This window comes from Neolamprologus multifasciatus, chromosome 17, assembly GCF_963576455.1.
Source record: "Neolamprologus multifasciatus chromosome 17, fNeoMul1.2, whole genome shotgun sequence".
Classification (NCBI taxonomy): domain Eukaryota; kingdom Metazoa; phylum Chordata; class Actinopteri; order Cichliformes; family Cichlidae; genus Neolamprologus; species Neolamprologus multifasciatus.
In genome coordinates, this window is record NC_140455.1 from 31,445,244 (window position 1) to 31,463,388 (window position 18,145).

General features: G+C 42.4%; 1 protein-coding gene and 1 long non-coding RNA gene across 2 annotated transcripts in view; one reads left to right on the forward strand and one right to left on the reverse strand.

The window, feature by feature from the left end:
• foxp2 (forkhead box P2) overlaps positions 1–9,659 on the reverse strand; it is a 68,786-nt gene extending 59,127 nt beyond the window's left edge. Inside the window, 2 exon segments of the mRNA XM_085137435.1 lie at positions 613–799; positions 9,536–9,659. Of these exon segments, the coding sequence (XP_084993561.1) occupies positions 613–789 (177 nt within the window). The 5' untranslated portion in view covers positions 790–799; positions 9,536–9,659.
• Positions 9,660–9,774: 115 nt separating this feature from the next.
• LOC146499656 (uncharacterized) lies at positions 9,775–12,977 on the forward strand. Its single transcript, XR_014870120.1, has 2 exons — positions 9,775–10,830; positions 12,210–12,977. It is a non-coding gene; the product is annotated as an uncharacterized LOC146499656 (long non-coding RNA).
• The last annotated feature ends 5,168 nt before the right edge of the window (positions 12,978–18,145 follow it).

Genomic DNA, 18,145 nt, shown 5'->3' on the forward strand with positions numbered 1-18,145 from the left:
CCATGACATATACACCCATGCATATGCGCGCAGATACACACTCTCCCTGTCCAAACTGGTCCGTTTGATGCTCCAACACACTCTCTCTTTCTCTGTCCTCTCTCCCTCTGTCATGCACTTTTTCTCTGTCTCACACACACGCGCTGCATTTCTCACATGGCCTCACAGGGCAGCAACAACCCCCAATATATTCCCAAATTCAAATGCTAGTGGAAAAAAACTAAGCAAGACATGAAATAAAAAAATAACAGCTGCATTTCTAAACTAAAACAGTAGCAGCAAAACACTCTGTGCATCATCTGGAGGCAGCAGCTTCAAGCAGAGCACGCTGTCAGCACAACAAACTGCCGAGAACATTTACCAACAACCTAAACAGCCTCTTATATAAACAATGTGTTTTCCACATGCCTAAAAAACAACAACGCCACACACATACACAAAACAACATAATTCATTGTGCCTCCTGCCTATGTAGAACACCCCAGCGCTGCCTGAGAAGAGAGCACAGCAGAGCGGAGAGGTAGAGCGAGGGGGAAACGGAGTGTGTGAGGGAGAGAGAGCGGCAGAGAGAGAGAGAGAGAGAGAGACGAGACGGGGAGAAACACAACTTACCTGCTGTTGTTGCAGATGCAGCAGCTCGACTGTGCTTACTTCGCTGCTTGTGTCACCAGCGCTTGATCTCCCATCTCTACTGCCAGCCTCTAATTGGCTGCTGCTTAGGGTGCTCATTCCATTTTGACTCATTGAACTGTTGCTTATTGTCTCTGTGGCCGACTCCTGCATCATCATGATTTAAAACCTAGAAGTGATTAAGAGGCACCGGTTAGGGCTCTTCTTGTTACAATTCCCCCCTTTTTTTCCCTCCTATTTTTTTTTTTTACGCTTCCATTATCAAGCCCTCAGTCCCCCTCTGCAAATTAAAGCATTTAAAGAAGAGGGAGGGGGGGAAAGGAGAAAGGGGGGATGCAGGAGGAGCAATTATGCATTCATTGTGTAAATGAAGCAATACAAAGAGATGCATGTCCTGGTGCTTTCTGAAATGGGAAGAATATCTAAATGTGGTTTTAAAGCCACTAAAATTTGGCTGTAAATCAGAGCACCTGCATTGCTTTATTAGTATTTGCATTATTAAAAACACATAATACACTGGTAGGAATTAAAGGCAAAAAATATATATATATAAATAAATAAAATATGGGATTCTTAAATAACATGTGCTTAATTCTTAATATCTCCATTGCACTTTGAGGACGGCCAGGCACCACGGACAGAAAATACAGAAGCGAGGGCACTCTTAAAATATTTGCCGTCTGGAAGCTGTCCGATTTTTCGTGTGTTTCGCATCTGAATGAAGTTGCCTAATGACGCAAGGCTAATCATGCAAAATTAAAATTTGGTGGCGGGGAAGAGGAGGAGGAGGTGGAGGAGGCGGCACCAAATCACATGGTGCAGGGCTGGTGATGAACACCATAATGGGTTTGTCATCCTTGCTGTGGCTAAAGAAAATCTGCCTCGCAGGCTTCCATAGAGAAAGAACGCTCATAATTCATCTTATTGGCTTGAATCATGTTTTTCTCCACTCTCTTCTTTAATCAAACCTTATACATTCATTTATTTTACCACATTTAAAAAATAAATAACTCTGGTGTCGATGAGATGCGATCAAAGTTTCTGCTGGCAGATTTACAAGTCAAAGCCACATTTTAAAAAGTGTAAATAAATATAGGAAATTGAATTAATTCTGTCAGCATCTATTAGATATGGAAAAACTTGGGTAAAAATTGAGAAGAAGAAAAAAGGGATGAAGAAAGGATTCTATCATGAATATCACTAATGATTGTGCTAAAAACAGCATAAATTATGCATATTACCTCCTCTCTTTCCAGTAATAAATGTTTTATCATTATCCCCTGCATTTAATGCTCTGTACCTTCGCTGGGGCAGAGAAGAGCAGCGCCAACATCAGTTCTCACAATAAATAAAAGACAACTTAAGCACTCCGCAATCACAAATTGTGTGCAGGAGAAAGAAATTCTGAAATGCTGAAAATTTAAATGGGGGAAAAAATAATGTGAGACAATTAATTTTTAAAAATATACCCCTTTTTAAAAAAAAATAATATAGTGACTCTCTTATGGAGGAACCTTGCTTTAAAAAGCTGTCAATATTTCCAGTCCTATTACTATTTTTTACATTTTAAAACAAATATTTTTACAGCTTCTTTTTCTCCTCCACCACCACCACGACTGAATCCATATATATGCAACTAGAGAGGGACAAACAATGATAATGATTGTGTGTGAATGCGCTTTTTTGTGTGTGCATTTGTGCCCAGCCCACATGGGTACCGTGTGTATTCTTTGGCCTGTAAATACCATTTTAATAGAAGTGTGTACACGTCCCTTCACTGTGTTTGTGTGTGTGTGTGCATGTGTGAGTGTTTGACGAGGGGCAGATACAGGACAGGCCTTAAAGGATGTCCACAGCCAGGATAAACAGGATCTAGGCAGGGAGAACAAACAGGGCTGAGCTATTACACAGAGCAGGGCGACAGCTGCCCGGGACACAAGTAAATAGGGAAGAGGCCAGGACGAGGCGTGCTTGTGAACAAACAGGCCCCTGTTTAACACCGCAGCGCTCACTACTGATGGAGAGAGACGCAGTGAAAGAAGGCAGAGATAGACAGAAAGGGTGGGGGATGACGAAGAAAGGCAGAGGAGAAGAATGAAAGTGAAGGAGTGCGAGAGGAAGAGAGGGTGTGGGATGGAGAGAGAGAGGAAGGTGGTGATGTTTTCAGGGGGGAGGTAGAGAGAGAGAGAGAGAGAGAGACTGGCACAATGTGACATCCAATCCGGTGATGAATCTCAGCATAAGAAACTCAAGGCTGCAGCCGAGATCAGCCGGCTAATAAGTATTCAAATTAGGCATAAATTTTACATGCCCAATGTTTAAAATATTCAGAGAAAGACTGTCTGATTGCCTTTACTATGATTTTATGAACATTCTAATGGAGCTTGGATCTCTCTCTTTTTTTTACTGCTTTCTTTCTTGGACCGGCGACGGATGTTCGGAAAACCTGAAGATATAAGAGACGAGGAAATGAGGATTTTTAATAACATCTGAATGCAACGCAAACTATGGTGGAAATCCAAGGAAAATTGCTACTTTGGTATTAACAAATCAATGTGATTTTACTCTTTTTTTTTTAAAGAAAAACCTGAGCTCACATCAGATTACTATTTATAAAAAGTTAAAGTCAAATAAAGAAAAAAAGGGTTAAAAAAACTGTTCGAAAAATCTGAATCTGAATCCATAAATAATAAGATGGCCAGCTTAATCTCAACGCTATAATCTTCCTCACCTCCTCCAAAATAAAATCTGCAACATAATGATAATGCAGATATATGCAAAGTATATTCGCAGAGATCAGATGGTGCTTTAACCTTAATGACAGCAGTGAGATAAATTAATTAGCCATCTAAAGGCGGCATTCAAATCTGCCAATTAGAATGTCAATTAGAAACACAGCCAGGCTGCAATGACGAGCGGGCAACCAAGCTGTGGATCTGACTGTGGGGGTGATGGAACTGTCACAGATAGACACACGCACACATACACGCGTGTGTGCTCACAAACACATGCACAATACTCGAGAGTGACAATGCTCTGCACCTGGGGGCGTGACTGTATGAAGCATGCATGTAAGTCTGCGTCTGTATATGTGCATGAGCCCACCACGGTGCCCTCTCCCTGAGGGGTACCAGCCCTGACCCCAGCTCAGCCTGTCCTGAACCAACTGGGTTGGAAGGAACCACGCCACCTCCAGCTACAATATCTGCCAAGGCCGTCGTTCCAATGTGGCTGCTTTAATGCTGCATGAGTGAGGCTCGCCGGCTGCCGGCTTGCCTGCACGTGTGTTTGACATCCATAAATTGGTGTCCTGCATTTCAACACACCCGCTATTTGATGCCATTTCCTCAAGCCATAATCTTCCAATGAGGGAGAACCTAGACCACTTATTATCATGATCGGAAGCAAAGAGGAAGCCTGTTATTACCTGGTAATATGCTGGTAATTCTGCAGACGTATAGCTTTGGGAAGGAAGATGACAGTGATACTCGGCGTTTGGGTTGTAAGAGATGAAGATAGCTTTGAGCTCTCTAAATTTACTGTCGCTGAAGGCACCAACATTTCTATTAAGATAGAGGTTCAACAGAAAGAAAAAAACACTTCATTTTGCAAAGCTTCAGAGCAACTCCAGCTTTTGTCTCATTTCGTGTGCAACTCTACAATCACTCGATTGCTTGCTTCCTCTTCAGTTATAGCAAATATTTACTGTTGAATCTTGCATCGTCAGGAATCTGAGAAAGTGTCCCGACGGGGCGTTTGGCCCAGAAATCTGGAGAAATTCTCCGATTTCTTTGGAGAAGTGACACAACAAAGGTGTAAGGAAAATTGAGCCTTTCATTGCCTCAGTCGCACACACACACACACTCCCAGTTCTGCACATACACGACAAAACACACACCTATCATTAAAGGGGAAAGAAGCAGCCCTCCATCTTTGTTTGCGAGCTCTAAAAGCCCTTAATGTAGCCTCATTACCTGGCCTGTCTCCCGCTCTATCATGTGCAGTAAACACACACTATGACACTGGCAATCCATCTAGTGGGAATACACAGCTGTCTCCTATGCTCCAACACAGTCTGGGGAACACTGAGGAATTTTTGTTCAGAGTACCTGGGCTATCCATTCTCAGCATGAGGATGTTCTCCACTGTGTCTATCTAAAACACAGATCCATTTTCACCTTCTACATGCATGAGTTGCAAAAAATATTTTCATTAGGATGACACAAAAGAAAGGGCGGAGGGGAAAAAAAAGTGACCGGTAAATCTGTGATCCCAGACGTCCGTTCATTATCGGTTCACATTTCAGGTGGTTGGATGGAATTCTTTTGGTGTGTGAGTTCAGAATAAAAAAATATATATATCTAATAATAATAGAAATTACATTTCACAGTCTGCTGACTCCTCACAGCTCTCTGATCAAGTCTAGATATGGTTACCATTTAAAATAATCACAGATTCTGTGCTTGAGTGAAATTAATTCATCATTGCCATAAGTTACTATGCATACAAAATAAAGAAGTAACTAGGCAAGGGCAAGAGCTCACATATTCAATACTTCAGATTGCTTAATAAATCAAAATGCCACGTATGTGCTTGACTGAAAAAAACGATGCAAAAAAAAATCACTGAATTTTGAATAATAACTGGCAAAAAGTTTAATAACTTAATCTACAAATTTTATGCCTTCAAACAATCTTTGATTATGATCATACATCTGTTTGTACCTCAGTATGAATTGTTGTTTTTTTTCCCTGCCAGTGAGCTGTCACAGCACGAGGGGGGGACATCACAAGCAATTCATTACAGCCTACAGCTTCTTGTAGCGAGTTTGGAGTTTGAGATGGAAAAACGACCACTTGGAAAGCTACGTTCGACACAACCCAGTCCTCCGGATTAAGTAAGGAGAGCCAGACTGCCGTGCCTTAGAATTAAAAGCTTCCTTTTTGGCACTAAAAGGCCACCATAAAAGAGCATTAATGACTACTTCTTATAAACCTGTGTATGGTAATGGTTTCTGCTCTCAGATAGAGGAATTTCAAAAGTGGTTCACTGGTGAATAAAGATTGCTTTGGAAAAAAAAGGGGTGTGGGGGGGTGTGGGGGTGGTAGCTGAAGAAATCATATTTACAAAATCAGGAGTGGGGCCAAATGAAAAGAGATGAATATGAATAATGGACTTTGCTTTTTTCCGGATTAACATTATTCAAAGCAACGGAATCAAATGTGGTTATCTCCTGTCCAATGAGCCCCTACACTGAGAAAAACCTCAGTCATATTTCAATTCTTCATTTGAGCTGACAATAAATTGTAGTTCTGTGATAGGAGACATTCAGTCAAGAATGTTCAGAACTTAATTCTCTTCTATTTACAATAAAGAGATGAGAAAGAATAAGATAAAAGACAGACTATTTGCCACAGTATGTAAGTGTCCCTGAATGGATGTGTGAGAGTGTGTCAGAGTGGAGAACAGAAAGTGGAAAGAAAGAAAGAAAGGGGGTGAATAAAATGACAAAGAGAACCATAGGAAAGAGTGTAAAGTGCATGTTCAATTGTACAATCTGCACAATGTCTCTTTAGATTCAAATGCAAGAGGCACTCAGGAATAGTGGGAATGATACTGCGTTAATACAAATTAATGTTATGTGAATGCAACCAGCTCTGAAATATAATAATAGCAAAATATTCATTGTACACCAGCTATCCAGTTACTAATATAAATGGATATGAAAGGCAAGCATTGGTATTAATAAAATAAAATCCACTAGTATCTCATTAAAAATCAAGAAAAAAAATTATAAACAAAATATTTTACTATTAATAGATTTACGTGGTATAGTAATAAATGCACACTTCTTTGAAATAGTAGTGCAGCACGGCTTGTCCCCTGATGGAAAAAGAGGAGGAGAGAGACTAGTCCTCTCCTGCATTTAGGCTCGACCCATATCATTTACATGTTACCTATCAGGCACCTCGTTCTGTTGAAGCTGTAGACAGCCCTGCCGCTGTGGGCGAGCGAGACAGTGACGAAAGCCCGATCAGTCGGCTCTCATTTGCATATTTGCCAATTTCATTAATTAACTCAGCCCACCTAATCAGGGCTAATTGACCTATAAAGAGGGGAGGCCTCATTGTCTCGTGCAATAATCTTTATCACGAGGAGAGGAGGTGCGCGGCGAATACAAGGCACTCCAGACCTAACTGTGTTTATAGACATCGTATCTGGAAGTGTTTCACTCAGAAAATACTGTAAGTGATCAAAACTGAGCTGCTCTGACACATTGCAAGGACTGGATAAGAAAAAAAAAAGAAGTAAATGGACAAAATTCTTCACGTTGCTCTGGTGTTCTTGCTGAGAAAAATCAGAGGAGCTAATGACAGTTGGATGGGTCTGACTCGCCGCTCCTCTCCACAGATCCAGCGGACGGGCGCAGGGGAGCCAGCCGCGTCTGACACAGCTACAGAGACATAGCTCATTGTGACGTTTCCAGTTATTTCTGGTTGATTAGGGCCATTATGTCTCGAGCTCTGATTTATGTTGTCATTCCCTCTCAGCAGTCCTGCATCGATAGATCTTAATGAATTGGTAAATAAGGGTGAAGATTGCAGTTGACAACACCGCAACATTCCTCATTCATACCAGACAAGATTTATGTAACCAATTAGAAGCATAAAAAGGTGGGTTTGGTAAGGGGGGGGGGGGGGGGGGAAATCATCTCTTCTGAGGAAAATTACTAAAGTCTAGCCAACGACAAAACAGATAATGAGATGTCCTTAACTTTGGCTTAGTTGGACTTTCTGCACAGAAAGGTTGGGGACTCGGAAGAAAAAGAAGAAACGATCCCGCTCTTCTTAGGATTAAAAAAAAGAAAAAATATATATATATACAGAGACCGCTGAGTGTGTGTATGCATAGACTGCTTGACTGCACCCCTGCTTTAAAATAAAACATACCTGAGTGTCCAAATCACATCACAATAATGCCCAATCCAAGAAATCCTGATGGAATCAACAGATTAAAAATTAAGCCAGAGCACCAACAAAGAACCACTTTGATGTGAAAATGTTAAATTCAAGACGCACCCCCCCCCCCTCGCCTTCACACACCTCCCCCCCTCCCCCCCAACAGCCAAAACAGAGACACTGAAAATGAAAAGCAAGGCATCCATGCAGGTGTGCGCACGCAAATCAACTGTTACCTTAATGTTTAATACAATCAGCAGGGAAATTTTCATCCGCATTTTGTAAACACCTCGTATTTCGATCGCTTAATCTCCCCAGATTGTAGTCATAGAAATCTGTTAGCAGGCAAATAAAAGGCCACTTTGTCTGAAAGTCCAAAAAAATAATAAAATAAAAAATAATAATCAGATAAAAGTGCTGATCATCAATAGCCGGTGACAGGCCAGGAAGACCCAAAGGGCAGCAGTGAACAGAGGTGGAAAATTAAAGCTGAGTGATACGGGAGCCGGCTCCTTTCAGCCTCTCTCCCTTCAAGCACATGCAAATGAGGCCGTGCTGCTTAACTGCATCATTTATGTGGATAATAGCGGCATCATCATTACGGGAACTCAAATTAAATTACATCACAATTAGCATAACAAAGTGATTGGTTAAACTTTCAAAACAAATAACGCAGCTCTGCTAATGAACAGTGTTAATTGGTGAGTGTGCATTCTAAATAAAACATGTAGGTAAACATGTGTTTTAGTCGAACAATTTTAAATTTCACTTCCCCACCTTTTTATTTCTTTTTTGGGGAGGAATAGAAGAAAACAGAAAAAGAAGACTTAAAACTGAATACTGCCAGGGGGATTTGTGAGCTGAAATATAAAATGTGTAGCATTTAATTTTATAGCGCTAAAGAACCTATTATATGCCAGACTCTAGAGAACAATGTAAATTATCTGCCTTCAAAATGGAGTTTGGCCAATTCTCCATGTGAACTAATCACATAGCTCATTATGCATTAGAGTATTAAATTATGAAGAGGAGTCCCTTTCACATTCCTGCACAAAGCCCTATAAAATGTTAATAATATGCCCACAATAGCCCAATACCATGCCTTGCTCACCCTCATCAATATTTAAGTAAACAAATGATCCCACTCGCCTTTGATAAAGATAATTAGTGCTTCACCAATTATCAGTCTTGTGACCTCTCTCCTCTTCAAACTAAATGTCTGCTCCAAAGAGTTTGGGATTTTTTTCTCCCCTCCACACGCAAAGAGATGGGAGAAAAACAAATAAGTCAAACTTCAAGTAACAGCTTTGCCCTCTCAGAACACATATCTGCAGCTGATTAATATTTGATTGTTATTAGCTTATGAAAGGTTATTGAGTGGCTGTGCCCTTTTATTCGGCTTAATCATAGTGGTGCATCACTGTCCTCTTGATTTTAATGATCAATGATTAGCTTAGCAAGCGAGTAGCAACATCTGAAAAACACACATACTCACACACACACACTATCCAAATAGTACAAGAGCAGAAAATACCACAGCAAGTTCATGCACACACACACACACACACACACACACACACACACACAAATTCATTCAAACACACACACACACACACACAAAGCCAAAACCAGCACACACGTGCTCACTTGTACGCATGCACATAGACACACACACAGCCATACACACTGAGCCATTCATCAACACTAATTAAGCAGCAGATTAACAGAGCCCGCAGACCAAGGCTGAACGGTTACACAGTGGGACGACCAACGGGGAAGGCAGGAGACACAGCCCGGCAATAAAATACAACCATTAAACACAGCCAAGAGCCTGAAGTCGACTATGGGTGACAGAGGATTGATGGCTGGATGAATGATGGATGGATTGATGGATAAATAGATGGATGGACGGTCTGCCTGACTTTTTTTTTCTTCCTTTTTTTTACCTGAAGGTGAGAAGTGCCAGAGAGCTTGACCGAGGAACAGAGTACTTGGCTCTGCCACCGCCGAGGGTGTCTAGCTGCAACGGCCCCAAGTCGACTGGTGTCACCGTGTGAAGAGGCAACACTATCTGTGTCATCACTTTAGCCGTGTTTATGGGGGATGGCATCATAAACAAGCCACCCCCCACCACCAACCCCCCCTACACTTCTCGCCACCCGCCACCCGCCACACAGCCCCCGCCCCAGTTCCCCCCTTCTCCTTTCCTCTCCTCTCCCTCTCTTGCCACCTCACCACCACTGTACCATTCATGCATACTTAAATCACACTCGCCCCATTAAAAAAAAAAAAGGAAAAAAGAAGGGGGAAAAAAAAAAAAGAGAAAGCCCAGACGCCTCTCCTGACAATTATTCTATCATTTCCAGTTGTCACCGGGGCAATTACCGATCGGGGGGCCCTTGTGCAGGTCGGACATGCAGGCCCGAAAGAGGAGGCTTGAGTTGGGGGAGAGAAGGAAAAGAATGGGAGAGGGACAGCGGAGGGCGTGTGTATGCGTGTGTGCGCGCATGTGTGTGTGTGGAAGGAGGGAGGTGGGGGTGTGGGTGAGGGGGTGTAGTGTACAAAATGGAAATTTATGACAGAGAGACGGTGGCTTCTTTCTCTCGCCGCACTGGATATAATTAGACCATCATTTTTTTTTAAGTCTGAAGATAATGAAATTTCGCAATTACAGGAAAACACCACTTAATCATTTCATTCGCCGGTTTAGTGGAAACGAGCAATACCGCAATTACTAGGTAAAGCTCTGCTTTTGGTGCATTTTTAGAAAATAAATCTGAGAGAAATTTTTTTTTATTTATCTCAGCTACTTCTAAAAAGTAGCAATAAAGCATGTGCATCCGTGTGCAAATGTCTAAGTGTGTGTGTGTGTGTGCAGGAACTCTGCGTGTGGGTGGGTCCTGTGTATGACTGAGAGAGTGTGTGTATGTGAGAGTGTGTGGGGATCTTCACACGGGGACTGCTGTGACTCGTCACAGGATGTTCGCCGGCTCTCCCCTTGCATCTCGCCTGCATGCTTACCAGGGAGGCTCGCGCTGCTCTCGCTCTAATCGCACATCTGCTTCTCTGAGCACACGCTCTCTGTCTCTCTCTTTCTCTCTCCCTCGTGCAAGTGCGCACACACTATCGCTCTTGCGCGCAACCTGCCGGACCTGCTCTCTCCTTTGCTCTGTGTAGTCGGCATTGCTGAGACAAGAGGGGGACAGAAGTACGAGAAGAGAGAGGTGCACTCGCCGCAAAGGTATGTGTGTCTGGCTTTATACTAGTGCTTTTCCTTTCAGCTCCGATTGTGTGCATGTCAAAGTGTGTGTGTGTGTGTGGATTCAAAGAGTCTGAATGGGATTAGTGAAGGGCTCAGCGGCAGTCGGTAGCCTCCATACTGTGCACGGGGCACTTAAAAACAATTAAGCCATATCACATCGGTGTATTTCCAAGTTCCACGACATCACGAAGCACTGCTACGTTAACACAAAACTAAGTCATAAATAGTCCAAAAGAGGCAGATAAAATGACCTACCTTTTAAACAATGACTGAGAAATCCACTCTCCCTGGTAAGAAGCATTTGAAGAAGTATTCTCAGAAACCTGAGAGCATTACGGTGCATCAAAAATGAAGAGAAGGGGGAAAATGCCAGTAGCGGAAAACAGACGGCAGGAAAGTGGAGGCAAAAAAGGAAGAAAAAAAAGTAGAGTAACTAGCTGACGCTTACTGTCAAAGACATCACCAGAGAAGTATTTACAGCGGTATTTACAGTAGTGCGAGGGGAGAGCACCTCTGCCTGGTCACGTCTGAGAGACAGTTGCCGTTTCAGTGCTGCCTAATTAAAACAAGTCAGGCAGCCCCGCTGGATTGTTTTGACGCCTGAGGACCAATAGTACACAAAAACCAGTGGCTTGATCGGCGGGGTAGGGGGGCTGGTCGTGGGGAGCAGAGAGGAGGGGGCGGAGGGTGGCGAGAGTTGGCAAAGAAATGGGGGGGGGGGGGGTACTGGAGGAATCTGAGAGGGGAGGGAGACGACAAAAGGTTGAAAACTGGCGAGACCGCCACATGCCGAATGCTTGCTTACTATTTTTCTAAGATGATCATTAAAACTGTTAGAAATACCTTAACAAAAGGTATTTTTAAAAGTAAATGATTGGCCAAACAAAACAGTTACGGGAAGGGAAGGAAGAAATATAACAAGATATACAGAGAGAAAAAAGAAAAAAAAATTAACACACAAGCTGACAAACATTTCACAGCTTTTCTCCCTCAGCCAGAATGTTTAAAGGCTTGGTTTACTACTTGATAAAAGGAGAAAATGTGCTTGTACAAATGTTACATTCACATATTTGAAGCCTAATGAATTAGGTCAGTATCTATTACTAGAAGTGCAAAGCTGCCAATCCCTATCGCCGGCTAAAGACGCTGACAAAAGCTGAAACGAGCTGAACGAGCCTCGGCTGGGATCAGATGTGCTGCGTGTGATGTATTGACGTGTTTCCCCCATTGTAAACAACGCACAACAGGCAATGAGACGGAACATTTAGGGCTAATGGTGTTTGCCAATCTTTTTGTCAATTTTTTTTCCTCCTCTTTCTCTCCCCTTTTTCTCCCTCCCTCTCCCTTGCATGCCACAGATGTTTTTCTTAGTCGCTCCAACAGACAGGAATCTACTGGCAAGAAGAAAGGCTCGGTCTTCCCCAGGAGAGAGGAGTACAAAGCCCCCAGTCTGCACACAACAGATGCCGAAAGCTAGTCCATCTGCCACCAGCTTGCAGTGCCACATGGGCCTGAGAGATTTAATACAAGAGAGGACTTTTATTTATTCCTTTGCCTATGTAAGTTTGTGCCACACAATCAAATGCAAATACACATCGAAATCTGGCACAGATGCAACTTTAAAATTAAATTCACACTAACGGACACACACATGTGCGAGCATACAGGCAGCCGCAAGAGGTTATAGGGAGTGCAAGAATCTTCTGTTTTAAAGAGCGGCACCCGGGGCAACTATGACAGATTTATTTAGGCAAAGATGTAGCCCCCAACGCGGGGTAAAGACCACTTGAACTCACAGCTCAGAGCGGCGCACTGGTATAATTTAACAGCCTCTGAATAGCACATTATCTCCCCGGCTCTGTTGGAGCATATTTTAGCTGTATGATATCATTATTAAGAGACAAACACAGACCCAAAAAAAAAAAAAGTATCATTTTCATTAGTGTCAACTGTCTGAGCTCTGAGCCAGGAAAGGTAAACACCAAACAATCATGACAGGCTGAAAGAGACCGTGGGAGCTGAAGCAGGCGAGAGAAAGAGAGATGACAAGAGTGGAAAAGCAAGCAAGAGAAAAAAAAAACAGAGACAGCGACGGAGAGAGTCAAAAGGGGCTAACATTAAACAACTGCTGTTAATTGCTCTAAGCATCCACATTATGCCAGTAATTTCTCCCATTTCTCTTTCAGCGCTAAGGGCTTCAGGCTAGAAAGCTCCTTCAGCCCCTTTAATAAACTACTCAGAGTGCCCCACTGGAAAAGACAAACACGAGGCCCCTGGCCTTAGAAACATTTGCCTCACTAGGGGGAATGCTATGCCTGTTTCTACACTTCTGTGACAATTCTGTGCCTTCTCCCTTCAGGTATTTGTTCCCCACGTCTCTTCTTCCAGTGCTTTCTGCTGCCAAGGTCAACAGAGACAAACAGGCCCACCAGCGTCTTGATGTGGTGGCAGCAGAACAGTGAGAGGGGAAAGAGGGAGAAAATGGGGGAGATGGATAGATAGACATGTGTAGTGGGTACAGTGGGGAGGGGCGATGGTGGCAGCAGCTGGTTACCAACCTCGGCAAAAGCAGCAGCAGTGGAGGAGCAGTGCATCTGAAATGCACTCAAACTCCACACTGATGATAGCAATAAATGCTTCCCATCTCCCAGCACTGCTATAATTTCCATAGTTTATACGCACACAAACACACCGCTGCTATTTTAATTAAAGCTACACTGGCACTGGGGACAAAGTCAAGTATGCCTTGAAAAGCACATGCACTGCTGTAAGGTCAGCTACTAGGAGCCAATCTTCAGCTATAATTTTATTAACAGGTATTAGCCTAAATGTATTGAATTTACAAAATAATGCACAAATTTTTAAATAAAACAAACAAAAAAAATAGGACAAAAGACACAAAGATTTCTCAGAGATTACAAGTGTAATATATGTAAATTTCTTTCAAACCTTTCAGTAAGTCTATTTATGTTGTCTAACTTCCCAGAAATTTAGCGCCACCTGGAACAATTGGTAGGGCACCCGTCATTATTCATCACCAAGCACGCTAGCAAGGGCAGCCTTACCACTGCAGGAATCGTTGGCTTAAAAAGAAATAACTTTTGAGTTCTACGCCACTACGGAGAGGAAAAACTTTGTATTTAAAAAATAAAGGTTTTCATAGTCAGTCCTCTGAAAATCTTTTTTTTATAGAGAGGTAAAAAGATTTGCTTGTCTTAATACTTTGGTTTACTCAAAGCACATTCTTCCAACTTGACACTGAAAGTGCTCAGCCAAGACTGAACTTGCAGAAGACTTTAAAGGCTTTTATAAACACATTTTACTGTCACAGAGGAAATAAATTAAGCAGGGATGGTGATGAGCCCTTAAATTGCATTTATGACTTTATGGTTAACTCAAGTTTCTATTTATATTATACATATGCTACACTTGCATTGAAAAAAAAATGAATATGTTATTTTTATATACACGTGTAACATGAGGTCAATAATCCTGACTTTTCAATATAAGGTTTAAAATGTCCTCTTTTAATTTTCCCATTTTTGGAAATAAATTCATGTCACACACACACACACACACACACACACACACACACAAGCTCCTTTCATAAGTTGTCACATAAATGTTCCACAAGCACAATTCCTGTTCCACTAAGTCCTGCCTACAAAGAATGAAATGAATAAGCCAAATAAGGCATAATGAGGGGGTAGGGCTCTTACTAGTCCTGGTCAATGCTGATCACATGATATGTTGCTTATGGCCACAGAGCAAAGACCATTACAGACCGGTGATTATATAAGTGGTTGGAAGGCAGCACCATTTTAATATACTGTACTTAAGCACCGGGGTATCCATGGCAACTTGCCCTGCACCGTGCATTCAGAAAATCCCTCATGAAATGCCTATTAAGTGGATGATAATGACAGTGTCCAAATATATTTGCATATGTGTTTGAAAGCCAAAAAAGAAAAAGAAAAAAAAAAAACACAAGAGAAGTGGAGGGGTCCCCGATTGTTGCAATCATAGTAAACATCATAATAAATGTGTTGACTTTTGTTTGTTTGCTGCTATTGTAAGAAATACAACATTTTTAAATCAGTGATTAATGAAAGGCTTTGCTTCCAGTAAGACCAGTACTGCCACAGTTGATTATTATTGGTAATGTGTGTGAATTAAGGCCTCTTCGCCTTCCTCTGGGATTCTCCACATGTGACTTCCATTTGCAACTCTGGCCGAGTGCCCAACAGGACATCCCTGAGAGAGTGTTTGCTTGACTCAATATCAACAGCCCAAGTAAGCAGCTGGAGGGGACACTCTGGCCAAACCCAGCCATCGCTTCTATTGAAAATAAACTAGGCTGTGCATTCACTGGGCCCAAAAATATCAACACGCGCCGCGAGGAGCCACGTATAGCACTCTGCACTGTTCCGCTGGTGCCTCTCAAAGGCTTAATGATACCTGCGCCTCCCCTCCAGCTGCTTCTGCCGACGCCGTAGCTACACACAGACGGCAGGTGGGCGGGAATTAAAGTATACATTACAGCAGAAAAATAAAAAGAGATCGAAATGACAGAAGTCAGACAGTTCAAGCTAACTGGGCCTCTTGAAGCGAAGGAGCTGGTAGACTAGCGACAGACACTCCAGGTTAAATTGGCCCTCCAGTGCCTCCTCTTATTTTCCCCCACCACCGCAGCTGCCTCCGATGCCCACCCCCCAATTCTAAAAAAAAAGAAAGAAAGAAAGAAAAATAGCTTTTCTTCAAAAACATATTTGAATTAAACGAGTTGCTGAAATCAAAGGCTCAGCTGAGATGGATAAATTTAAACAAGCAAGTGCAGCTCACAGCAGTTTACCTGTTATACAGCAGATTGGAAGGAGATGAAAGAATAGAGCATGGAAGACAACTTCTCTTTTTTCACAGCAGTAGATATTATCATATAGTAAAAGGCAGCTACGGTTTAATTAGATTCCTACTAGGAGAAAAGTACATGCTACTGAGTTGTTGTGGGTTTTTTGTTTTTTTGTTTTATCTTCTTGGCCACTGGGATGTCATCAAGCTAAAGCAACGGCCAAAAAAGAAAAAAAGGCGAGGGGGGGATTCAATAGTCGTCTCGTGCATTCAGATTTCCTGTTAGGGGATGAATCTGAAACCCATTTATGACAGTGATCCGTAGTGTCTGAGGATCCCACAGCTCCAGCTCTGCCAAAGAGATTATCATTCCCAGAACCACGGCTACACAGTTGAATGGCAAAGAGACAAGCTTCACTTGCAGTCAAAAGAGCACAACACCTGTATATGCTATGCAACAACCCGCTATCTAACATCCAAGGAATCCCATCAATGCACTCACAAGTAGCAATAAAAATGCTTTCGTGCCGGATGAAAAATTAGATGCTGACCGTGAATTAGATAACAGGGAAAGTTTGGGAATAATCCCCAGAAGCTGTTGTGACGTGGAGCTTTTAAGTGGACTTTACGGACCTCCGATTACCTCAGCCTTCTGGGTTCACTGCTGACATAGTGGCTATCCATTCATGACTAAAACACCATTCAACTTGATACCAATTACACCTTTAAAAAAAAAAGACCTGATCAAATTAATTCAGGAAAATGGCATTCTAGCAAAGAATAATAAACTCATTATATGGAAAACTCAAACTCTCATATTCTCCACACCACGGCTAATTCAAACCTAATTTTTACTAGCCACTAATTTGAGGGTGAAGGGGTTGGGGGGGGGGGGGGAGTAGGAATTACATCTGGAGGTAATTCAATGTGTGGAACTGAGCCCAGTGGAGGCTATAATACCCCCCCACTCGCCCACGCGCGCAAAAAAAAAAATACAAAAAAAAGACAGACAAGACATAGAGAAGGAACTATTTAGGTGAGTGGGACTTCCGGAGCACTGAAACGACACTTCTCACAAAAATGTTTTCATTATGCTGTCACCAGACACAGGCTGGAGAGGATATAGGTGCTGCAGGCACAGACAGAGAGACAGACCGAAACACTGATAAATGAGGAAGAGGGGGGGGAGAGTTTTTTAGGAATTGTGTGTATAAGGTGCAGGCTCCTCCAGACAGCTGCACTGGCTCAGGATTTAGCCAAGTATGTGGAGTTGAGGGAAGGTTGCGGGTTAATTTTGACTCCACCGTTGGGTGTTGTGCCCGCTGTAAAGGCTCAGAGTTTATGAGGAAGTCTCCCTCTCAAGTGACCAGCTACATCTGGGCTGCCTAAGTGGGCTGCCTAATAAATGGCACACTTTTTCAATGATCTGCAATTTCAAAGCACCGAGTAAAGGGTATCCAGCTGTATCAATTTCACTGTATGGATGCAAACTTAGCAGCTATTCGCAGGGAAGTATTTGTGCGGAGACTAGAAGTGGTAATGTTTGAAAGATTATTCGTGATGACGCTGAAAGCAGTCACACCGCTAGAAACTGCGGGGAAGAAAAATCTAAAGTTTGGCTCCCAACAATCCCTGCAGGAGAACATTAACATGTGATAGAGAAACTCGCCTCAGTCCCTTCCACACCAGAACCCCCTGCTCTTCACTTAAATCCTTTGCCATCCCTTCAACGCTAAATGTGTTTTCCAAATGAAAATAAACGGAGTCTGACTGGTTTGAGGCAGTCATACTCTGGAATATGAGATCAAATAAAGGCTTCTGTGGAGGCTGAAAGGAGAAATGAAATGGCTTCTGAGGGGGAGATGTACCGAGTAATAAAATTACTCCTTTATATCTTCCTAAACAGCACATGTTCCCCCTGGAGTGGGTGAGGGCTTCACTTCGGTCAAAGACAAGTATGCAAGTGGCAATTTTTCCTTCAGGAAGATTCCCTGATACACTTCTGGAGACTTGGCACACTGCAATTTTCTTGAAAACGAGAAACTATTTCAGCAACAAGTTAAGCGGAACTTTGGAAGTTTCACTTTGATGATGTGCTGGTACACGCTGTCATTGAAAGGTATGTTCCATTAAATTGGAACAGCAAGATGATTCATAAGCCTATTGCTTTTCAATGTGTTCAAACTAGGCTGAAATGTTCGACTGTATTTTATACTAACACATACAGTTGACTTAGAGCTGACCATGATGTACCACAAACACAGCAAATCATTTTTGGGATGAAAAATGTCTCTGCTTTGAAATTGGTTAGCTATTCCAATTATACAAGCACCACTCCATTTGGCATTGGGGGGAAAATTTACAACAAAAGTATGAGTCTAACTACTTAAAATCATGCAATTGATTTGTATTATTAAAAAGCTGGTCACAATAATATTCAGATGGA